At 37.9% G+C, this 25,272-nt stretch overlaps 2 protein-coding genes across 2 annotated transcripts; both read left to right on the top strand.

Moving 5' to 3' along the window:
• Positions 1-1,051: 1,051 nt before the first annotated feature.
• LOC121423533 (neurotrypsin-like) lies at positions 1,052-9,318 on the top strand. The gene is made up of 3 exons (XM_041618887.1): positions 1,052-1,367; positions 3,813-4,136; positions 9,257-9,318. The coding sequence occupies exons 1-3, from the start codon at positions 1,112-1,114 to the stop codon at positions 9,316-9,318; spliced, it is 642 nt and encodes a 213-aa protein (XP_041474821.1). The 5' UTR covers positions 1,052-1,111.
• On the top strand, positions 5,839-22,106 carry LOC121424231. Its single transcript, XM_041619839.1, has 11 exons — positions 5,839-5,908; positions 11,877-12,209; positions 12,558-12,893; positions 13,275-13,607; positions 15,254-15,495; positions 16,425-16,540; positions 17,286-17,569; positions 18,165-18,231; positions 18,700-19,468; positions 19,816-20,019; positions 20,773-22,106. Exons 2-11 carry the CDS (start codon positions 12,074-12,076, stop codon positions 21,202-21,204), a joined length of 2,919 nt encoding a protein of 972 aa, XP_041475773.1. The 5' UTR covers positions 5,839-5,908; positions 11,877-12,073; the 3' UTR covers positions 21,205-22,106.
• The last annotated feature ends 3,166 nt before the right edge of the window (positions 22,107-25,272 follow it).

Raw genomic sequence — 25,272 nt, 5'->3', positions numbered from 1 at the left:
ATATATATAGTGCGTATCAAAAAAAATATACTGAGAAAATATACTGAGAAAATATCCTGAAGATTTTTCACATATTAACATTGGAACAGATCCATTTAAGCAAATGACGATATAACTGTCAAAAATATTTCGGCTTGAGTGAGCACCACTTACTTTTGAAAATTTAGTGAAAAATTATTTTCGCAGAACTTTGAAATAGTTATGCGAATAAAAGTAGACCTTAATCATAAAGAACACGTGGAATTTAGTGAGCCAAATTAATTTGAAGATATCTTTTATCTTTTTTAAACTTGTTTCCTTGCCCACAACACTTCGAAGAGTGCATTGCTCCCAGCCCAACTCCCCACACACTGCTCAGGTCAGCGTGACGATATTTGCTTTACACTGAGCTGTGATTTACATGAAATGGCTCAGGCCTAATTTCCATATTGTTAATCATTGTCAAGCTTGCGAAAAGAGCGGAGAAACAAGTATTTAATGAAAAATGAAATGTAAACCCATTGTAAATGCTGGAGATGTCTGATATAAACTTTTGTCAGATTCAGTTGTCCTCAGATCCAGCTGGCACAAAAAGGGTAGAGGTTGTGCTTACTTCGTGCTGACATTTCAATTTGGGTGGCAAAATTGTTACAAAATGCTTGAATGTATCCGTTTTCTTTCAGTTGACCAGAAGTGCCAGGGAAATGTATGAGAAATGTTTCGCAGGTGGGTGTAGGTGTGCGTGGTTGGGCGAGTTCGTGTGTGTTTACCCCTTTTTCTCGTGTGTTGTTTCTAATTTTAGATAATCATGTCCGTCTGTTGTCCCATTTGTCGTTTCCTAGGCAAGATTCATGGCTATATACTTTTCATTTATATTTTCCCTATTTATCTTTGATTTCTCAATTCATGTATTTCTGCCATACTCCCATCGTGGATAATGATATCGATGTCATCTTGCCCGTTATTTTCTATTGTGTGTGTGTGGGGGTGTATATTTGATTTCTATGGAAGAAAAGCACCAGGTTTCTGTTTTTTTTTCTATACTTTGTCCCCCTCTGTTTTACACGCAGAAACTGCGACATCTGTACGTCTCACTCGCGGAGAGACCCCAAATATAGGCCAAGTAGAGATCATGGTGAACGGATCGTGGGAAGCCCTCTGCGGAAATAACAATTGGATAGCTGATGTCGCGGAAGTAGTTTGTGGATCTTTAGGATACGGACGGAGCAACGTATTGACGCGACGAAACTTATGGGGGGATTCCGATGTCGATATTACCTACACTCTAATGGATTGCCATAGCATGGCCTCTAGATTACACGAGTGCACCCTCGGTAGGGTTGGGGAATGCCAAGGAAGCAGGTACGCCGGAGTAGCATGCGACACATGTAAGTATCATTGGAGTGGGTTGTCGGAGATGCAGGGAACAGCTCTATTTTGGCCTCAAACTCGACACAGAGGTGCTTTGGCACAGTGGATAAGTTTCCGAACTTTGAACCGAGAGGCTCGGGGTTCGAATCCCAACGCAGCACTCGCGTCCTATTTTGCAAGGCGTTTAGTTGCATTTGCCATTCTCCTCCCAGGTGTAGTATTGGCATCCGGTAGGAAGAAATTCTTTGAATGATGGAACTCCCGATAAGATGGGGTAATAGTATGCAACGCTTAGAATCTTTGAATTAAGCGCTATATAAACATTGCGTATTAACATCGTTTACCGTGTTTACACTTCATCGGCTTTTGGTTCAGAACCGAAAGCCGATGCAGAATCGACTTTTGGTTTGCGTTTACACATTGTTACAGCTTGCGTTTCAGAACCGCGAGCCGATGCAAAAACCTGAAATGATACGCACACCAACAATATACGTCATAATAAAGACAACGCTGGATCAGTGCGCTTACAATTACGTCACAATGGTAAAATAAATGAAATGGGCACAAATTGCCGATGCAGAATCGGCTCTCGGTTCAGAACTACTACTTTGGTGGTGCGAATTGCCGGTTCTGAACCGCGAGCCGATGCAACATACTCACGTTTACACGCTATGAAAAAAGCTGATGCTGAATCGGCTCGCGGTTCAGATCCGCGAGCCGATTCAAAAGCCGATTAAGTGCAAACACGGTATTAATCATCATCGTCATCATCATGGAGCCGTGGTGTAGTGGTTCTGAATCTCGATATGTAAACAGAGGGTTGTGTGTTCGAATTCCACCGCGATCTGGCGTCCTTTGGCAAAGCGTTAATCCACATTTTGCCACTCTCGACCCAAGTGCTAAATGCTAAATGGGTACCCGGTAGGATGTGAAAGTCGTAGCTTGCCTAGTACTGTGTGCGCCTCATCGGCAACTGACTGGAATACTCCCAGGGAGTGGAGGATGTGCATACATTGTGTGCGGGAATGAATATGATGACCGGGGTGATAATATATCGTAAAAGTGCATAGACACGTCGTTCCGACTTTCGGGCATGTTTGCAAGATTGTCATCATAAACTTTGCTTCATATTGGATATGGTTAAGACCAAGTCCGATTGAGAATATAAACGACAATGTCGAAATCGAAGCCGAATTAGAGCTCTTCCTGTGGCATTCAGGTGGTCGATTAATTAGATGGTGACACGACAGTTTCTCCTGCAACATTAGCTTCGGTCTTAATATCTCGGAGAACATAGGGTAAGAGTTAGGAATGTAAGAGTTTTTGGTTCAGAATAATGTAAAAGTATTGATTAGGGTGTATTTAGTTTTGGAGGTTAGATTTTCTGTTTGGCTTAACCTGCATGTTTGCCATCGGAGCAAATGTCATGGAACCAATTAGATATGCGACCTGCCACAGCTTACAAACAATAAACCGCCATGAATGAATTTTGAGATCCCCAATAAATTAGAAAATGGGCATCTCAACCTTCAATGATAGATAGGCCTACTTTGTTAATACTGAGGAACAGTTTCAAAGTTCACCGGAAAAGCTTTTTTGGAAATAGCCCAGAAAGAAATTTCGTCTTCAAAATATGAAAAGAAGGAAAATTAGGTATTCTGAAAACGTAGCGGTAATTCTTGTTCGTCGTACTTTCTAAGTTTGAACTTGTTAAGTTTATCGAAGACGAGATCCAAGATTTTCTCTGACATCATTTTTTCCGCCGGACTACTCGGGCTTTTCACTGAGATTGGATGCTTGAACGAATTCAAACCTTCAATTTCTCCTTATTGCACTAAACTCTCGATAAGTTAAGTATTGATAGCACAGCTTGGCAAAGATAGAGCTGAAATCAGCCTGCAATCATTTGCACACATTGCTTTTCGGAGTGCCTACAAACAGCATGTACCGCGAAATCTAATGTATATTGTACTTACGTACATTGCGACGCCGCCGTCCAAGTTTGAATTTTGCTAACTTTTAGCCACCTCAGATCGAATTCGCTCAAATATTCGGTGAATATATTGTAATTTAGTGATATTCTAGATTGTATTATGAACTCAATTTCAGAGCTATCTCTCTAAGTGTTATTCTTCCACTGATTGTGCCCGTGAACTGACTCTTGTTCATTTAACAGGTGTTACTAAAATCTTAATGTTCTTCATGAATGAATGAATGAATGCAACATGAGCCATTTTCCACCGAATAGACACGATTTCATCCACCCATCATATTATTTCATTGTTATGTATGACGTTATGTTTTTATTTTCCCCTCCTCCCCTGCAATTATTTACCCACCCCTATTCAATTCAAGATATTTTACCTAGTTTCTAAAAAAAATTACACCATAAAACAAAAACACCAAATTCCAATTCACGAATAACATATTGCTCTTTCTTCTTTGTTGGTAATCTGTTCTAGTCCAACTCAATAATATGAGTCTTCGATTGACCAATGGTACCGGTCCTCATGAGGGTCGAGTTGAAGTCTCATACCTTGACAGATGGAACGGCCTCTGTGGAAGGAAAGTGGATCGTACCAGAAGCGACGTTCTTTGTCGAAGTGTGGGCTATGATCGAGTGTTTGCAGTGTTGCAGCATGGGGCATTTGGGGAACCTTCAAACCTATTCTTCGACCGCATATTCTGCCAAACAACTGATATGTTTCAGAAATGTCGTCTCAGCGTCTATAAGGACAATTACTGCATAGCTGGTTTTGGCGGTACTTCAATTTCCTGTGACACTCGTAAGTAGTGGTATATATACTTTTGCACCTGGATAATCAGGATTTATTTTTATTTTCATCCTTTATTACCAATGTATTATTATTTTATTTTAATCTATTTATTTTTTATGAGGGGGTTTAAAAAGGGTGATGACATCGCAAACATAGCGGGAAGGGTATAGTAAGGTCATTAAAAGTCACGTCCATCCCGGAAAATTGATGATATTAATCAATAGAGAAAAATCAAACAAGCATTACGCTGAAAATTTCATCAAAATCGGATGCAAAATAAAAAAATGTTGCGACAATTTAAATTTTCGCTTATTTTTCACAAAACAGTTATATGCGCATCTCAGTGATATGCAAATGAGAGAGTCGATAATGTCTCTCATTCACTATTTCTTTCTTTTTTCGTTTGAATTTTAATATTTCAATTTTTACAGATTCGAAAATAAGGACCAACTTGACATAATAATAAACTGTTTAAATAGTGGTAATTCCATATGTTCAGAGACGAATAAATTTTGTGTCACATGTCAATGACAATTTCATACAATAAAACACAAAAGAAACAGTGAGTGGGTGACGTCATCAGTCTGCTCATTTGCATCCTGAATAGGATGCGCATATAACTGTTTTGTGAAATTAAGTGAAACTTTTAAATGTCATAACCTCTTTATTTTACATCCGATTTTGAAGAAATTTTCAGTGTTATGCTTGTTGAATTTTTCTCCTTTTATTCACATCAAGTTTTTACCGGGGTGGACTTGTCCTTAAAATGCGTTGTGATAACGGCGTCAAAACGGGACATCGACCGGGAAGAAATTCGTTCCAGCTGGACGTCGCTCTTGATACTAGACCCTGTCGTTCTTGCTACGAATTGGCAAACCTACAAAGCGAGCACGACTGGGGGAAATAAACAAACGTTTTGCACGGAGCCAGCGAAAAATACTTTGCAGTACTTTAGTACGACTGGAAAAAAAATGGCTACGCTCATACTACATACTTCCTCCAATTTTTGTTTCCATTTATAACAGCCAACACGTTGAGCAAAGTCTCCCATTATCTTTATGAAAAGTGAGTGTTACGCCTCACTGGCAAACCCTTTCTTGTGCTCTGTTATTCTCAGATTTTTGACTGGTTTAGGCAAATCCGTTAATTATCATCTTGTAAAATTCTATTTGTTGAAACAATTTGATGCCACTGGACTGTTTTGGACTTGTAATCTAGTTGCTTCATGGTGTTGTTGCTTCATCAAGTTTTTGAGTTCTTGTCTCCTCTACCTACAGTCCACAGTGTAGCCATATAGGGAGGAAGCATATACGCCTCCTACATGGACATTGACTTCATTCACTCTTGCTGATCCAAATGATGAATAGGATTAATCTATTGTTGATCTCATTGTACCTCTATACACAATGGACCTTAGCAGATTAGCAAGTATTGTTCTGATATTTGCTTGGATCTTGTGTATGGAACTACGAATCTTGAGCTCTAACCAAATGACAATGAAAAAGGATGGACATGACCTCTGCACTTCGACAGATAATCATATAATGTATGACCGGAACTTTCTTCTTTAGTCTCAACCCAGAAAGAGTGAGTTTGGCTCAACTACTGACTGCAACTGAAGGCGACAAATTTTGCATCCGCGTCTCAAACGAAGGGACTCTATAAATGGAACTCGCTTCAGAGTGCATCGTGGAAAACGAGGAGGAAGAAGAAACGTCATCGTAGGGCATCGGGAATCATGTCCATCTTCCCGTCAGTATGGTGCGAATCATGACAACCTGGTTGGTGTACGCAGCATTAGCAAGAATGCACTTTGTGTACTCCTTAATGCTCAATCAGTTTGCAACAAGACACAAGAGAGTGAATCTTTCCTCATTGAAAAAAGATAGATGTCTTGGCTCTCACAGCGATTTGACTAAACGAGGGAGACGATACTTCTTTCAAAGGGATATAGTTTCATCTCAGTCCCAAGGAAAGGAAGGGGCGTTGGAATTGGTCTTAAACACACAATCAAATCTAGATTTTACCATGCCCTGTTGAGCATTTCAGGAGTTTTTAATGTGCCAAGTTCCAGTTGAACATATGGGAAATAAATGCCTAATACTAGTCATAGTATATACAGACCACCACCGTCTAATCAAATGGTCTAATAAGACATGTTTCTTCCTGAATTTATGCCTTTTCTTGACGAGCTATCAATAGTGAATGAAGACTTCGTCCTCATGGGCGATTTTAACATTCATGTGGATGCTCCAGATAATCCTGAGACAGTGAACTTCTTAAATGGACTTCATGACAGTAGCTTCATGCAACACACCAGCCAACACATATGGCAGGACATCTCATCGACCTTATCATCACAAGTTCCAAGTGTGAAACGGTCAGTAAAGTGAAAGTTGGGTCATTGTTATCAGACTATGCTGCCGTTCACTTTCTCTGTAAACTTAACGAGCCAACGCAGCGCGTCTTGGTTAAGAGATACAGGAAACTTCGGTCGATTGTTTTGCCGTCTCTCTTGGAGGATGTTGAGACATTGTTGAGTCGGAGAGACTACATTGACTTAAACGTCGACCAACAAGCAAAGCTCCTCCACACTGCAATGAAGGACACGGTCAATGCTTATTTTCCAAATAGACAATGAACCGCGAGCAAATGCCTATGTATACTTCTGACATGCGAAAATAGAAACAGCGCAGTATGAGGGTTAAAAGACGCTGGAGGAAGTCTCGACAGTCAATCGGCAAAGTTTCATCAGTGAGCGTAGTCTCTGTTACAAGTCATGTCTATCTATGCCAGTGACCCAAATATTTTATCTTGGTCATGAATCTTTTCCTTTTGTCCAGAGTTATGCAGTGCAGTCGGCTATTAGCACATTTTCATTTGTGTGTTTCATACCTTGCATAACTCGGTGTTAGGCAGCTTTAAATAGACTCTCTTCCAAGTTCCGAATTCTGATCCGTATTCAATGCTAGGATGGTTCAGATAGTTTTCTTGCAAGGTTTTTGTTATGAGCAGATGAGTGCAATATTTAGGTAGCTTGGGTTTAGATGGGAATTGTTATATGAGGAATCCTAGTTAGAATTGATAGTTGTCACTCTAAGAGTAGCCGCAGCAGCTCTTCTGCTAGGGTTTGGTAGCATGAGCTAGGCCGACATGGTCGGGCGACGGCAGCATGTTTAGGCTGTACATCTAGAAACAAGGCGTGGCAGTTATATTTTTCTAGCTATTTTGCACCAAATTTGTCTGTACTGGATATAGGCTGCTCCGGTCTTCCAAGCTTTCTTGTCACCAGTTAAAGTGTAAGTGAATTTGAAGTGTTACTTCTTTATAATAGTGTTATTAGGCAAATTGTTGAGAGATATTAATGAAAAAGAAATGAAGATTTTGGCTACATTGGCATTGCAATCATTCAAGTCATTGATGATTGATTTGAATTTGTAGTATTACATATGTATGCATCCATTAAATGGATCAAAGAGATTATAGATACCTAAAATCTCATTTGACTCGAAGCTGAGGTATATTATTGCAAACATTTTAAAGATTATATTCTTGTAAGTTCGATTATTATTCTTAATTGTCAAAGATATTTATTGCTCTTTTCCAAAATGGATGTTGCTTAGTATACACTTGCTTGTTATGTAGAAACGGCTCTTCTTAGGGTAACAAACGATATTTTGATATCATTAGACAGAGGTGAAGAAGTTATTCTTATATTACTAGACTTTTCGTCAGCTTTTGACACCATTAAACACGACATTCTCCTGAAACGTTTAGAGTATATATTTGGGATACGTGATCTGGCTCTACGATGGTTTCATTCATATCTTTTAGGTCGAAGCCATCGTGTCGTCATTGGAAGTGAGAAATCAACTTTCCACTCTTTAACTCAAGGTGTTCCTCAGGGATCTGTACTGGGGCCGATCTTATTTACACTGTACACTTCCCCACTTGAGTCAATCATTGATAAGTTCAAAATACAAAAAATGTTTTATGCGGATGACACACAACTGTATGTTACCCTTAAAAAGTTTAAGGATTCTGACCCCACTGCTGAAATTACACAATGTATTCAAGAGATTAAAGAATGGTCACAGATCAATAGCCTCAAACTAAACGGTGAAAAAACAGAGTTTTTACACATTTCCTCACGTTTCCGAGAAACAGAATCAATCCAGATGTTAAAACTTGGTGGAATGGACATACGCGCAAGTACTTCTTGTAGAAATCTAGGAGTTATATTTGATGATAAATTGACATTCGATGAATTTATATCCCAAAAATGTCGCTCTGCATCATATGCCTTATAAAAAATTGGTAAACTTCTTGAATTCTTGGATAAACCCACCACTGAAAAATTGGTACATGCTTTTGTTTTATGTCACATTGATTTCTGCAATAGTCTCCTTTCAGGATTACCTATTAAACAAATTAAAAAACTGCAAACCATTCAAAATTCAGCTGCGAGATTAGTAACACGAACACGCAAGTATGAAGCAATTACTCCAGTTCTCAGAGAATTACATTGGCTCCCTGTCCGTTCCCGGATTGTATTCAAACTTCTAGTTTTTGCACACAACTGTTTTTATAAAATTGCCCCGTCCTATTTACTCGATTTAGTTTCATATTACCAGCCATCCCGAAATCTTAGATCAAGCTCAAAAGCATTATTTGTTGTTCCCTCTGTATTTACAGTCATATGGTGAGCGTGCTTTTACTTATGCCTCTGCTGTCCTCTGGAATGCTTTACCGAATTCAATGAGATATCAAAGTGATTTATGTACATTCAGGAGATCCCTCAAAACATATCTTTTCAATGCATAAAAAAACTAACTTTGAACTAATGGTCCAATCTAAATATCTCGATTACTTTATTCTTATATACCTTTCACTATTTCTTCTTTAAGCACATAGGGACATGCTATGCTATGTGTGATGCGCTATACAAGAATTGAGCATTATTATTATTATAATGTTACGAGAAATCAGGAGTTATTTTACGGAAATAGCATGAGGTTGAATATTCTTGATTGTTCTTGTGATATTTGATATATTTATAGTATAGAGTTGAAGCTTATGTTTTGTTAGGGACAGGTACTTTTTATGCCTTGGTATTGTGTTATCTGTAGATGGCTTTGACGTTGATGTTGATGCCGACAGTTTTAAGGACATGATGTTGTCCATTGAGTGAAGGCGTTTCTCAAGCATGGAGGTGTAAACCCGATGTAAACTACAGTGTGATGTAAAGTCTACACTAGTCAAGGTGAACGTCGAAGAACTTCCGCCATGTTAGACGGTTGATTCGAAAAAGTTCTTCAGATCAGGTTCCATATTTTAAAGAAAGGAGGATATACACATGAAAGTACTTTTGGACTTTAAGCAGTAACACAGTAAACTGTTCGTTATATTTAGATATATCGATTCTTTATATAATGAATTGATCAGGAATAGTTAATGGTTGAATTATTTGATTATATTGCAAGGAATGATCTCCATTGATTTTGATGATTGTTTTATATTGAATACTTTTCCATATTTTGTGTTTTGAAGTAACGTAATTGTTGTTCCAGGGAACACTTGGACTTGAAGATTGAAATTTAATTTAATTTCCTTAAAATAGTGTCTCCATTGTTACTCTGTCTGAGTTCGGTATTTAAGAAGTTGCCACTGGACCAACAAGTCATCACACCCTTCTCATGGCTGTGACAATCTCTTTTTAAAAAAATGATGTCTTGTGCCAAGAAAGATTACATCAAGCAGAAGGTTGATGATTGCAATGGTGATCAGAGGCAACTTTTGTCGACTTGTAGATCATCTTCTCGGCAGGTCGAAATCAATTGCGTTGTCCTCGGATGTAACATATATCAAAAAGCGTTTCAGTGTCTTTTTTTCCAAGAAAAAGTTAGTAATATAAGCGAACCAATGATCGGATTGGCTTCCTCTACCAGGATATTTGAAACACCTCCTGAGCATCAATGAACATGGATGCATCATGGATCATCAAATCATCACAAAGCAAATCTTGCGCTCTCAATCCAGTACCTACATGGATGATGAAGAAAACGCCAGATATGTTTGCAGAGATGATATTGACTTTAGCAGATTCTTCCTTGTCATCTGCTACAGTGTCAGAATGCTTCAGGGTTACTCTTGTTTCTCCAATTCTAAAAAGAGCACCATTAAACCTGACTGTCTAATCAACTGTAGACCCATCTCTCAGCTATCATTGGTCTAGAGGAAGTTGTCTAGTGTCTAGAGGAAGTTGTAGCTCACCGTCTCTGTACCTTCTTGAAAGACATTTGTCTATCTGTAGACCCTCAGTCAGCCTACAAGCCTGGTCACAATGTTTAAACTGCCTTAAATAATCAGGACAAATTATATTTTAACAGCTGTAGAAAAAAATAGTGCTTCTTGTCCTGTTCGATCTTTCAGCAGCGTTTGACACTGTCGACCACGAGTTACTTCTGAGAAGGATTTCTGACCGATTTGGGATAACTGATGATGTTATTAAATGGTTTCAGTCATATCTGCAGGCGAAATCACAGCAGGTAGCTGTTGTGGATACCACATCTTAGAAAAAAATCGTAAATTCCGGTGTGCCGCAGGGACCTGTGCAAAGACCGGTGCTATTTGCTTTGTAAACAATCGCTCTTGGAGACATTGCGTGGCATCACGACATGAAGTACCATCTCTACGCAGACGACACTCAACTTTATGTGGCTTTCAATCAAGATCCTGATAACAAATAAAGCTTACCTTTGTATTCAGAACTGTGTAAAGGATATGCAGACATGGATGGAGAGAAATTTACTGAAACTGAACAAGGAGAAAACAAATCTTCTCATTGGTTCACGCCACCAGCACTCCACTTTCGACCTGCAAGAACTTACAATAAACGGAGATGTTCTGCCTGTTTCTAATACTGCTCGAGACTTGGGTGTAATTCTTGACAAGGCTTTGAACATGGATGCGCATATTTCGTCTACCTGCAAAAGTGCTTTCAATTCGCACATTCCTCTCTGAACCAGATGCTGCGAAAATCATCCATGCCCCTATCACGTCGCGAGTGGACTGCTGTAATGCCCTGCTTGCTGGTCTACCACATTCTTTGGCCTCAAGACTACAAAAAATATTTCAACAACGCTGACCGAGTTCTTAAAGGAGTGGGCAAATACGAACATATTACTCAACCCTAAAAGAACTCCACTGGCTTCCTGTGTCGAGAAGAATTGAATACAAGATCCTGATACTAGTTTTCAAATCTCTTCATGACGTGACGCAGCACCTACTCACATCAAGGATCTTCTTGTCGTGAAGCAAATCCACCATTCGTCACGATCTTCCACATCTTCTACCCTTGTGATTCCGCGTAGCCGGACCAAGCATTATGGAGATCAGGCTGTCAGCTATGTGGCCCCAGTTATGTGGAATAGACTGCCAAGTATTATCAGGAATATGAACACTCTTAAGAAATTCCAATCAAGTGTCAAATATTACCTATTTTCACAATCATATTAGTGAAGTCTATGTCTTTTCTTCATATGAATGTTATGTTTGATGCTTTTAACTGAATATTTCCAATGTTTTTGTTTATTTAATGTAATGATTTGTTTAGAAAGTACGCATTAGAAATACTTGTTATTCATGTTATTATCATATTTTAGCAGGATTATCGTTGACTGAATTGAGCAGAGAAGAAATTAATGTGGCATATTCTGATTTTGGTTTCATTTCTTTCTATTTTTTTAGATCAGGAAGTAGATATTAATCTAAGCGGCGGTGGTGGGGATTACGAAGGCCGTGTTGAAGTATTCTTCGATCGAACTTGGGGAAAGATATGCGGCAATAGCAAGTGGACCTTCGATTCTGCTGACGTCGTGTGCAGACACAATGGCTATGACCATGCTTTCATCATCTACTATGACGACACTTTCAGTAAAGACAACATGACAACGGTGCAGTTTGATGAAGTTGACTGCGAAGGTTCAGAAACAAACCTGACATCATGCACAGCTTACAGATACAATGCAGGGTTTTGTGGAGACACCCCTCGAGAAGCAGCTGGCCTGACCTGCACTTCGGGTTAGTAAACAGCTTCTGAAATCTATGCTCTTTCTAATTTATTTCTTAATTTATCAATTGATGTCTGCAGCCTCAAAATTTTGATTGTTGTGACGATATATTATTTTCAGCTTACATGAATAACATTATGATATGAATAAGTAGAATACTCAGCATGTTCGCACACTCTCCTGTACATACAGTATTTCATTCACACCCTTTCTTACTTCTCCACACTGTGATGTGCGGTATGGTATATAATCATGATTCAAATTGATTCTAATTTCCTTATGATAACTCATGAAATAAAAGCCGTCGAAAAGTAGCAGGTCCTGGAATAATTCGTAACGCAAAATGGTTCTTTATCAGAATCGGCGTCAGAAGTCGACATCAGGCTGGCCGGAGGTAAAGGTGCCCATGAAGGTCAAATGGAGTTCCTCGTGGATGGTGTCTGGCGAAAACTCTGCGGCGAGGAAACGACTTTCCAGGAGGCTAACGTCTTCTGCCAATCACTCGGATATGAACGGTCATTCGCTCTTGTCCAGGACGGCAGTGCCTTTTTGAACAGTGACGACGGAGACCCATTCTTTGACTATTTGGACTGCACTGGGTCAGAAGACAAAGTTACCAGCTGTAGAATGTTGCGTTCTAAAAAAGGGACGTGTAGTTCTCTTTATGGTGCAGCAGCAATATCTTGTGTGACAGGTTTGTGGAACAACCTTACCATGCTTACGTACGTACTAGATCCTTATAACATTAATTGAATATGATATTCTATACTCCAAGGAAAATGTCTATACAATAAATTTTAATTACAGTAGCTCATTTTGAAGTAATTGATAGCGTACATGTTTTTAATCTAACTCATTACTGTTATAACCTTCAAGGCCATCTCTTATTTGACCTAGGTAAAGATCACATTCCAATGCTCCCCATAAATAATGATTATGTACAAACCAAACTGAGACGTAAAGTTTAACTACTTTCTTACAGAAACGCATAAGACACACTGAACATAACATTTATAAAGAAATTCAAGAAAGTTGATTTCATTGCCATTGAGCTGGTATTTTATATTTCTCCTAGATGATCCAGTCAATATTCGCCTCGTTGGTGGTCAGGGATCTTACGAAGGTCGCGTTGAAATCTTTTACGATGGATCCTGGGGTTCGGTGTGTGCTTCGAAACCTTGGAGCATTGCCACGTCTGCCCTTGTTTGTAGCTTGCTCGGATACCATGATAAGAATTACGTCACCTTCTTCGACGATGATCGCTATGGCGACCTGACCGACCCTGTCCGTTTCGATAAATTAGACTGTAAAGGTGTCAAAACCGCCAGTTCGATCAAGTCATGTCTGCTTCATAAGTTCAGTGCAGGTTATTGTAGAAGCGGATACGCCAGTGTTCAATGTGAACGAGGTAAGTATCGTCAATACATAAAACTGTCAATATCATTTATGTAATTTTAATTTGCAAGACCTACCGTTAAACAGTTCCCCGGTAAAAGTCAATTTATACAAGATGGTTCATCCAAAAACAAATTTTAATAAAATGCTAGCTGACGAATTGTTAGCTATAGGAATGATCTTTTTCAAATTGGTAATGGGACAAACAATCGCTTGCGAAGCGATCTAGTATGGTTACCATTCACAAGAAATTAAAAAAAATAAACCATGTGAAGTTATCAAATTAAAATATTCGTTTATTTGAAAATGATAACAGTATTGTGGGTCGGCTAAACAATTGACCAATTTTTTAACCGACCATCTTGCATGTAAGTATTTATGTGGGGATTAATAGTGTTACACGCAGAGGAATATGTGTAGAAAATAGATATATTACTCAAAAGACAAAAGGTTCGAGAATCATAGAATGTAACGAACTTTAACAAACCCTCAAGTTAAAACAATAGTTTGCACCTGCATGTTCGAGACGAATGCAAAATTGCCAGCTTTAAGAACAAATCGTCGTAGTCGTCGATGAGACGCGAAAGCTTAGTCGGTAGAGTGGGGGAGGAGGGGGTCTAATTCCGGTGACCCGAGTTTGAAACCCACTTGGTGGGCGAGTGGCCTTTGGCAAGGCATTAATCCTCATTACCAGGTCCCTCGGAGAGGACCTTAAGCCATCGTTCCCTAATCGGTTCTTGTGCAAGATTCAGGGTACTACCACAGTTGCAGCGCAGTTACCGATATTAACGAGTTTTCACACTGCCAAAGAAAGCTAATAAAACAAACAGATTGATAATGGAAATCAAATTAAAATGAATAGCTGAGAGGTCTTTGTTGAAAATTGGTGAGCCGGGACAATATATCGTTTCGGAGCTGAAGAAAAATTGATGAAAAAAGAGCAAATATGTCGTTTATTGTCCAGGTTCCAGGATGGAACTGCTGTTTTGATTCACCAAGTTTTCGACAAAGACTACTGGGTTGTTCATTGTAACAAAGGATAGTGGACAATACATTCTCTATGCTCCTGAAAGCATTCTGCGTTGCGGTGCGAAAACTTCCTATTGAACTGAGATTTACAACCGGCCTTGGCGAGAATAACGCCAGTCGATGATATTAATTATGACCGTGAGAGTTTTAGAGTGAAAGCGAGAGCTTTTCCCTGTGCTGATGTCGCGCAGTTGGCCGTATTTGAGAAACTGTTTATAAACGAGTGTTAATCGAATACCACAGACGTAGCTCGCCATCGCACCCCCGTCGGTGAAAGCTCTGTATGCCGCTTAGCGAAAACTCGTTAATATTTCGACATCTCGGCGAAGAATGATAAGTATGCATCATAATAATTATGTATCATAAATATTAGTGAACAAATTATAATAGACATATCCTTTAAACGTTTATTATGTTAAAAAACATAGTTATGGGTAACTAGTTGGTACTCGGATTTGCAAGTAATATAAAAAGTCATCGAGGACATTGGAACAAAGTTTCAGTAGGTCGATGTAATCTCACGTGTACGTGCAAATCGGATTATTCAAGTCTCTATTTCAAAGGCTCAGTGCATCTGCTCCTTGCATCTGAATTAACAGGGACTTTCATATTCTTATATTCATATTTTAGCTCCGACCAAACCTGTGCCAACATCCATCCAGACCACTCAGGCTACATGGGCTGTGGCTACATCCCTTCGACAACAGGCGCCGACATACCCAACTACGACGCCATTTATTGATGCGTTTGAAGACAGTTCACCTGACATTTATGGCACTGATCGACAACTCACTACCCTGATTACTGTGATAGACGACGTGATTGACATTTACGAGAGCAATTCTACTTTTAATAATCGATCTTTTAATCGGGTAAATAAATTAATGTGACTGCTCATACTGGCTCCTTGCATCGCTCATTCACATTTGTGTTTCTTTTCTTTAGTTGTATTCTCAATAGACTATACTAAAGGAATAAATTAAACATTTCTGTTCATGTCTTATGAATCAAATATCTCTAAGCTTGTTGCCAATGAATTAATCGTATATTCATGATAATGAGTTCATGATGAGAATCGTACATTTTGATGAATGAATTAAGTCGATGAAACTTGATTAACGTTCTTGCCGATTAAACGATTGATAACAACGTTTATTTTTTCTACTTTATTTCGTATTGAACAAAATAAAACTCTTAACCACGAAGTCTGTGCACGATCAATCACAGTCAAACTAACTGGTAATGCTGTGGAAGTAAGATCTACTTAACACGTCAGGGCCTGTTGTAAAAAAAAGTTACTTTTATGGTATAACTTTTCCATCCAATGGTAACTTGCCTGTCCTTGATTCTGATTGCCTGCTTGATGGTAGTTACCACTGGATGACAAAATTGATATACTAGTAACTGTTACGCAACGGGGTCCTGATTCATATTCAAATTCGTATCAATACATTTCCAACAGAAAAATAATACTGTTAGAAAATTTATCCTTAAAATAAAAGAAGTTCCTGCGGCAGAGTCTCGAGAACACCTGTAATCTTACCAGATTGCGTAATCTTACAGGAAATTATTTGGTGTATGGAATCTTACAAATTTCCTTGAATAAAACACCATTTTCCCCTTTTTAAACAGACCTGTTCTGTTAAATTGCAGAAAAATTCATGTTTTATGAATTCACATAATGATTCTGTTATTGCTTTCTGAAATATCTTTTTTCTGTAAAATCACGGTGTTTTTAACAGTGCAGATCGAGGTCGGTTTTTAGGGCGTAATTCTGTTTTTATCAATTGTTTCCTTTCAGAATATGAGTGAAATACATATTTTGCTGAGTCCTAACCAGAGCGTGTTACTTTACATTGGGTATGCAGTAACCATCGCCTGTATCTCGCTTACCTTACTGATATACGTGATCATTCGGTAAGTCTAATGTACATTCCACTCCAAGTTCTATATGTCCTTTTTTTAATGTCATAGCAAGATAATTTTATGATCAGATACCCTAGCATGGTTCTTACTGAGACAATGTTGAAAGAAGTGCAAAAGTTTTCAGGACTCCTATTTCCGATCCAAATGATTTGGTCTCGTCTAATATTCAGATATTCGAGCCTTTCGCAATAATGCAGAAAACGCCGGTTTTCAGGAATGATGAAAACATTGATCGGGTTCTTTCCTGTTTCAAGTTTAACCCGAAATTGCTGAGCGCCAATTTATCATCTTGTTTTCCGCATCTTGAACAGGCCCCACTGGATGATCCAAAGCTACGATCCAAATTGACAAGAATAATTGTTAAGAAGTTTCCAATCATTTATTTAAAGACAAATTATATCAAAAGCAACCTTCATTTCCTGATCCATTTTCTTGCTACCAGGATAAGTTTCTTGAGAATGCAGTAAGCGTTGAAAACGGCGAGCTCTCGCCATGGGCCCTGCGTCCACGGTCCATGCTCGAGCTAAAGCTAGGGAAGTAATATTAGGGAGTTGTTGAATATGATGGTGGTCTTCAAATCCATCCAAATAAATGCCTATCAAAATCAGTGGTAGGCTTTGTAGTAGTAGTAGTAGTAGTAGTAGTAGTCGTAGTAGTAGTAGTAGTAGTAGTAGTAGTAGTAGTAGTAGTAGTAGTAGTAGTAGTAGTAGAAGTATTGTTGTTCTGGTTACCATAGCAAACTCAGACGGAAATTGCTTGGCCTGGTCGTGATTGGAGAGTGCGTCTCCTTAATCTGCTTCCACATCATCTTCATCTGCGTCCTCACGGTTGACCGTTGGACAAGTAACCCGGAAACGGAAGTCCAGTTGTGCAAGGCGTTATTGGTTGGTTTACATTACTCAACCTTATCATCTGCTAGCTTCATTACCATGCATGGTATATGCTTGTACCTAGCTTTCGTGAAACACCTTCGCATCGATTCCCTCTCATACATTCGTAAAGCTACATTGTGGACACAAGGTAAAGTTAAGTCAATTGGTTTTGACAGATGATTTTTTTTCACTGAGTAAAGTTTGACCCATCATGTCCAACCTTCCCCTAACATACAGTATTGCAAAATGAAGTGTTTGGCGTTGTACCGATAGTAGATACAGTATACAACAATCGAAGTCCCATTCACATTTAAACAGGGATGCTCAAGGATCTACACGACAATGACAGCATGATCCGGCGTCTATATGTATATGTGACTGGGTCTTGGTGCTAATTTACAATTCTTATACAATGAGACTCTTAAAACACGTCAGATTTGATTTGAATTGAAGTGTTATAATTATTGTTGGCATTCCGAAGCCAATGGGATCTTTTTAATCATTGTGAATTCTGCATTATAGAGGTATTTCTTCATCAGTGTTTGGAATTCCACCAAGATACATTATAAGCACTCAAAGACAATTGCCAAAATTCAATGGGAGAAAAATACAGACCAACTGCTACTATTTCGTTACGACCAATGCCAGATCATTGGCCGGCTTGGAGAAGTTTTCTTCAGTGTAACCAGGCGCAGTCACATTTAAAACGTTTTTTCTGATATTTCTTCAATGTCAAATTTTAGGATTCCCAGCCGCAGTAGTGGCTATGTCATCGATAGGTGCTGAAGATACGTATCTTGCCACAGACAGGTGAGAATAACATTAGGTTTAGTTTACCTTCTCTATCTTCCGTTTTATTTTATTTTTTCAAATGTAGAGTAGAGAGTTTTAGCTCGACGACGCACTACGTATTCAAGGACATACACAAATTATTGTCAAATGCTCTTCAAGACAAAGAACAACTAAGAAGTCTTTGTCTGAAATTTGTCAATCTAACACCGTTTTCGTTTTGGACTCCAGACAACAGACAATTTTTCTTCAGCTCAGAATTTTAGGACAAAACTGCTGCCAAGGTACGAAGACTTCCCAGCCGTTATTGGTTATGTGACTGACTGCGGAAACGACTATACTGCCCTTTCAGACTCAGTGATCATTCATTTGACTTATATAAAATAATTTTCTTTGACGATTCATTTTGCTATATATTTTTCACTACTTTTAAAATGCAAATGCTTTCTTTTATTTCCCTTGCTTCACTTTTTCAACAACCCCCTACAGGTGTTTCTTTGGTGTGTGGTTCTTGTTAGGAGCCGTGCTACCTGTAGCTGCTCTACTTTTCTTCGTGACTTTATACCTCCTGATAACGATCCATTTTCTATCAACACCAGACCCTCTACGAGGGAAAATAAATTATGACCAAGGACTATGGCTTATGATCAGAGCGCCGGTGTGGATCACAATATCTGATTTCGCTCTCCTGTGCCTTTCCTTTACGTTTGGATATTTATACGCCCTATCACCCACCCTGTACAAAGAATGGGTATTGGTGAGCTACTTAGTTTTCCAGGGAGTGATATTTGTTGTCTTACATTGTATCGTACCTTTAAATGTACGAAAAGAAATTAAAAGACTATTGTGGCTTGGACGGAGACGTCAGGGTAAAGAGTTGGAAAAGCAAAGGAGTCTTCAAAACAACTCCCGATGGCAGTTTAAACCAGAAATAAGGAAAGTTCACCTAGGTGATCAAGACGCTACCCAGGAGTCGAATAGTTCTTTTGATTCGCTTGTATCTGTATCTAATGGAGCCGATGGATCACCTTCGCAGAACATGTCTGCCACTCTCACCGGTAAAGTTTCTTCAACTTCATCTGGTGAGGCCGAAGGTCTTTCAAATATTCATACAGGATCTGAATCCGAAGCATGTGGACATAGCGCAGAAGACACCCACTTCTCGGAAGAAGAAGAGTCATCAACAGCAGACCATTGTCAAGTAATGTCAAAAGATGACGCCTATTACATCACCAATGCAAACTCCGATTTAGTTGAGGTAATTATCATGGTGACTTGAACAGTTTCTCTGCATGACATAGGACATGTGCCAGTTTGATAGCAGCGTATAAGAGAACAATTAGGTTCTACTGTAATACTAAGGTTTTCAACAGTATGTCATTGTATAAAACACCTGAATCGTAATGCGAAGAGATTGCGATTAAGATAATCGAGCAAATGTACTAGAAATGTTACTGATTCTTTTGCTGTGTGAATGGAATTAACTCCTAGATATAGTGGCAACAACGCTTCATATTTTTATTGGGTAGGGGTGAAGGGCAACACACATTCCATTTATCATACATTTAATATTAAAGTCAATGATTTCCTTACACACTGACACAGATCTCTTTCACCCGTCGAGGGCATGGAACCTCTTCCAATCCCAAGGGGACGTCAAAATCATCACGTCGCAAGAAGAAGAACAGGCTCAGGTTGGAGGAGAGGAACCCATTTGGAAGGTCATGTATGTGTACCAAACGCCATGATCTTTCAAGGCCATCAGATATCCAAAAGTATTTTGGTGGGTCAGAGAAATACTACCTTAAGGTAAGCAATTCATTCTTAGAGTGCGAGTTGTCCATGATGATATCCAAAAGCACTTCGGTTGGTAAAAATAGCACTACCTTAAGGTGAGGTATTCATTCTTCGAAAAAGACAAGTTGTCTATTTTGATCTCAAAAGGCATTCCGGTGGGTCGAAAGAACACTATCCCCCAGGTGAGGTATTCAGTCTTAGAGGAGGGCAAATTGTATGTTTTGATTATCCAAAAGTATTTCGCTAGGTCAAAAGAACACTAATTTAATGGTTGTGTTTTAAGATGTCCATGCCTTTCCTTACCATTTCATTCCTATTGTGCCATCGGGAATTTCCATGATTCACACAAGCATCTACACCTGCCTGTTAAATTTTATACTTGGCTGTTGACTACCCCATATCGTCTTCTTCCCAAACCAGAAATCTTGGAAATGCACCATATTTTCTAAAGGGGTTTTGTCGTGCATGATTTGTTTTCAATTCTTGACACATTCGTAGATTTTGTTGTGAGAATTTTCCCAGCTAATTAGATTAGCCAATAATATGAGTTTCTATTGGCCCTTATTCCAACTACTATGTTTTGGTAGATTACATCGGTTACCAATCTACGTTTACATTTGGTCTAGCTTATCTCCTCCCCATTTACTTTTTGGTTACTATTACACATTTATTGCCTCATAGAAACATGAATAACTAGATACATTTTATTGTGACTGATATGATTCAAACAAATCTAATTCTCTTCGATTTCTTGCGACCGTAAAGAGCACATCCCTGAGTGGAACTACGGAGCTGTCCGACCGTTCCATCAAAACCACGAAACTGTCCAAACATCTGGATTACTTGAGGAAGAAACAGAAGGATGTCGAAGATGAGAAGAGACCCTTCAGAAGGTCATGCCTCTGCACCAGACCTGACCACTTCCAAATCAACAGCCATGGTTTTAAGATATCCTGTGGCTCGAAGGGTACCAAGGTTCCCTATTACATCACCAGAGACAGGGTAGGACTGGGAAGGGACTTCGGTCCTGGAATCGCAGGACGAGTTTGTCATTCTTCCTTGATAAGCTCGTCGTCCGATTGCAAGTCCAACGGCCTACAGAAGGAATCACCGGATGAGATCAACTTAATGTTCAGCAATGACTGCTCGATCACGATTGACTCAAACGAGGAACTGACAGTGGTTTCAGTCGTGTAATTCTTAAGCCTTTCTTTTTTTCATCTTGAAATGTTATTGGTCGTTTCGATACACTATTAATCTTCAACATTGTAATTAGTAAACATGGTAAAGCCACATTCCTTCTGGAAAATTTCTAAATTGATTTTTCTCATTGCATAATTAATGCGAAAAATCTTCAACAGTTCTATTTGTCCTCTGAAGGCCTGCATTTTGTAACTAGGCTAGGGTTGTTGTTAAGTCGCCTGAGATGCGTCCTGAAATTGTTATAAAATTCATGTATTTTCTTAATTTCGATGATGTTTACGTTAGAAAAACAACAAAATACAATAAGGAAAATGATGTGGACAACTATACCGTAGATTTTAGATTTTCTTTTAATGACAGATTTTGAATTTGAATTGACGTCGGATGCATGCGTAGGCATGTTCTCTTAATCATACAGTACATTTGGAGAAAAGATAAAACTCTGAGTTAAGAACATATTGGGTTATTCAAATGATTAATCTATTGGACGAGAAATAAATTTATTGATTGTAGATCATTTGACCTAAGTTTGATGAAATGAGTAGGATACTCAATCCCTTTTGCATGGAGAAGGCGCTGATTGATTGATTGATTGATTGATTGATTGATTGATTGATTGATTGATTGATTGATTGATTGATTGATATATTAAATCGTCTTGTCGATTGTATCTTCATGAGATGTGTTCAGGATGGTAATTGTAAGGTTTGTCTGTTAAATACGCAATTGCTCCATAGCTGTTTCCTGTGTTTTCCTGTGGTCACTTGCGTAATTGACCAATTTACTCATTGATTACTTGTTTGATCAATCGATCGATTGATTATCTTATCAAATGTTTGCTGAATCGATTAAAAGTTAAATTGTTTTATTGCATTTTAAGATGATTGACAGGTTGATTTATTGATTGATTGATTGTTATAAATATAACATGTATTATCCAAACATTCTTGATGAATTATTGAGAATGTAATGAAACGCATTATGTTATGATGAAATATCTTGTAGTATAAGAAATGGTTTCTAATCAAGCATTGTACGAAGAAATGAGACCATACCAGATACTTCCGAGCGAAGCATCCGTGATGTCCTTGGAAGTTGCTTTGCTTCGAGTACAAAGGGCATTGTTTTGTTGATGGCTTTAGCCCCCCCCCCCCTCCAAAAAAAAAAAAGATCAAGAAAAAATTAAAACAGAAAAAGGAGAAAGGGGAATGCATCATAAATTTTCTCGCTCGCTGGCAGAAAATTTAAAGATATTGCACGAGAATTCACGTATTTACCCTCTCATTTTTGGCTTAATACACCATTGTCAGGAGGTACACAAACGATGGAAAGAAATCAGTGTTGCTTGTTTGGTAATGAATGTTCAAGTATCATGCTTTAACATTTGCTTGAATGATTGATGATGTCAGCCTGTTTGGTTTCTTTGACTGACTGTCACACTGATTTATATAGATGTTTCATTTTGATGAATAATCCATTCATTCTATTATTAGTATTGTGATACCGGGAATTCAAGAGTATAGATTCAATTCAATTTTATTTATTTCACTTCCATCAAACAAAAAAAATTGTATACCATATATAAACATAAGTATTTGTATCCGTTGCAAAGAAACAAAAATAATAATACATATGTTGTGAAAAACACATACACAATTTGGGCAACACATTGGAGGTTTTAAACAAGTATACTATTTTTCAATAGAAATTAAATTAAGATGGAAATGGAGGGACCCACTAAAAAGCAATGCTTGTACAATGTGGGCCCCTCAAAAAATAGATAACACAACCAATAACAAAGTACAAATACAGACATATGTAATCAAATGAGTATAGACGGGCGGTGGATGTTATTTTTTTTTTCAATTAAATTTTATATCGTATCAGCCATGCAAAAATATTAGCACTTTGTAGGTAATAATCTGTACATTGATTGCTAAATCAATAAGTGTTTTTAATAAGTCGAGTGGCTTTTGCACGCTCTTAAAATAGTTAAGCAAAAAATGAACAATTTTTAACCAACACTGGGCAACATGCTGTTCACATAATTATTGGTTAAATCTGTTCAAGTTGGGTAATAAAAAGTAATAATTGGGTATATAAATTTGCTCAATTGGATAATAATTGCTCAGAATATTTATATTTTTATTACCAAGATACATTACCCAACAAAGTGGACAGTATGTTGCCCAACATTTTAACTGTGCAGATCATGACCTGATTGATTGATTGATTGATTAATAATTTTTTTTTACGATCAATATTGCGTCAGTTGTAAAAATAATTTTTATTGAAGGTGGATTTTTTTTGGTAATGATGATTAGTAATTACTGATTGAATAATAAATCTTATCATTCATGGATTGGTTTGTGACTGTTGATCTATGTGACTTTTGTGACAGTGTATTTATCAATCGATTGATTTGTCAGTCACGTACTCTTATGTTTTTACCTATAACCTTATATTTGGAGCTTTAAATGCACTAGCATGTCTTGACGTTTCAAAAGGGTTATTTTTGTCTCTCTTTGGCCGAAACATTCGATCATTGGTTAGTTGAATGGACAAATGTGCACTTGTTTTAAGGGATTCCATGAAACTAAGTCACCATCTTAAATTACTTAAATGACTAGCTGTGTGCTACAGTTCCATTATCGTTCCATTATTTCTCTGGTCATATTTCATCATATAGAGAGCGCATTTATTTCTGACTAGAATATAGTACGAATTGTGACTAGGCATATCGGTTGCATCCACCTGACTACTGATCTATTAACTTTGACTAATTTTTTCAGAATGCGTATTGTATATTTCTATTTTCGTTAATGAAACTGCAACACTGTTTGTGTTTTAATGCCATTATTACATAATTAGTAGATGGTATAATGACCTTGTCAATTATGATCGACGACTCAATATATTGTTGATTAGTGAATGGATTTATCATTTATTTGATTGATACATCGATTGTCTTGATCGATATATTGATTAATTGAAATATCATTACATAATATATGAATATTCTAAATTATATTTATTCAAATCAGTGCGATTTGTAAATTAAAAATAATATTACGTTAATCGTCCATCATGGGCATCAAAATCATAAATGATAACATCGATTTGCACAAGGACACCTACACTCTAAAAAACGAAGAGATACGAAGAGCTAATTTAGCTCTTAAAGGAGAATGAAACCATTGGAACAAGATAGCTTGTGTGAAAACCGAAAAATCAAAGAAACAGATCAACAAAAGTTAGAGAAAAATCAGACAAATAATGAGAAAGTTATGAGCATTTGAATATTGCGATCACTAATGCTATGGAGATAGCAAATTGGCAATGCGACAAAGATGTGTGATGTCACTTGTGAACAACTCTCCCCATTACTTTAGTATATATTTCACTTGAATTGCCTCTTTTATCACATCTATCCATAGATCATGTGTTCTTTCTACATAAGGGCATGTATTACATATTTCTAAGAATACATCATGGATAAAGAGTTTGTATCATCATTAGAAAAAGCAAAAAGATACATTTTGAGGGTATTTTATAGCCCACCAAAGGGAAAGTTGTTCATCAGTGACATCACACATCCTTGTCGCATTGCCAATGGGAGGATCTCCATAGCATTAGTGATTGCAATATTCAAATGCTCATAACTTTCTCATTATTTGTCCGATTTCAAACTTTCTTTATTCTTATTCTTTGATTTTTCTGTTTCTACACAAGTCTATTTGTTTCAAAGGTTTCATTCCCCTTTAAAGAGCGTGTATAATGACTGCACTTCGGAGTGCTGATTTTTCTCGTTCAAATTTGAACTAGACAAATCAGCACTTCGAAGTGCAGTCACCATACACGCTCTTTAACATTTAAGAGCTAAATGGGCTTTTCGTTTTTTTAGAGTGTATTGGTAATGAAGTAATGTCGTTAAGAAATAATGTCATTAAATTATCATTAGTCCCCATTTTTTCCTTTAGATATTCAGTGTAATATTCTAAACATATCTTCATGTCATTTCTAGCGAAATCCATACCCAAATATAACACATGAACAAATATT

The sequence above is a fragment of the Lytechinus variegatus genome, chromosome 11 (genome assembly GCF_018143015.1).
Source record: "Lytechinus variegatus isolate NC3 chromosome 11, Lvar_3.0, whole genome shotgun sequence".
NCBI classification, from domain to species: Eukaryota; Metazoa; Echinodermata; class Echinoidea; order Temnopleuroida; family Toxopneustidae; genus Lytechinus; species Lytechinus variegatus.
The sequence above is the reverse complement of the archived record's forward strand: the minus strand, read 5'-3'. Positions and strand labels throughout refer to the sequence as shown.

Coding starts and splice junctions, on each gene's coding strand:
- LOC121424231 (XM_041619839.1), top strand. CDS start 12,074: ATGACAACGGTGCAGTTTGATGAAGTTGACTGCGAAGGTTCAGAAACA. Junction 12,210..12,557: donor TGGCCTGACCTGCACTTCGG/GTTAGTAAACAG, acceptor GTTCTTTATCAG/AATCGGCGTCAGAAGTCGAC. Junction 16,541..17,285: donor CTGATATACGTGATCATTCG/GTAAGTCTAATG, acceptor TGGTTACCATAG/CAAACTCAGACGGAAATTGC.
- LOC121423533 (XM_041618887.1), top strand. CDS start 1,112: ATGGTGAACGGATCGTGGGAAGCCCTCTGCGGAAATAACAATTGGATA. Junction 1,368..3,812: donor CGGAGTAGCATGCGACACAT/GTAAGTATCATT, acceptor AATCTGTTCTAG/TCCAACTCAATAATATGAGT. Junction 4,137..9,256: donor TTCAATTTCCTGTGACACTC/GTAAGTAGTGGT, acceptor TGTTATCTGTAG/ATGGCTTTGACGTTGATGTT.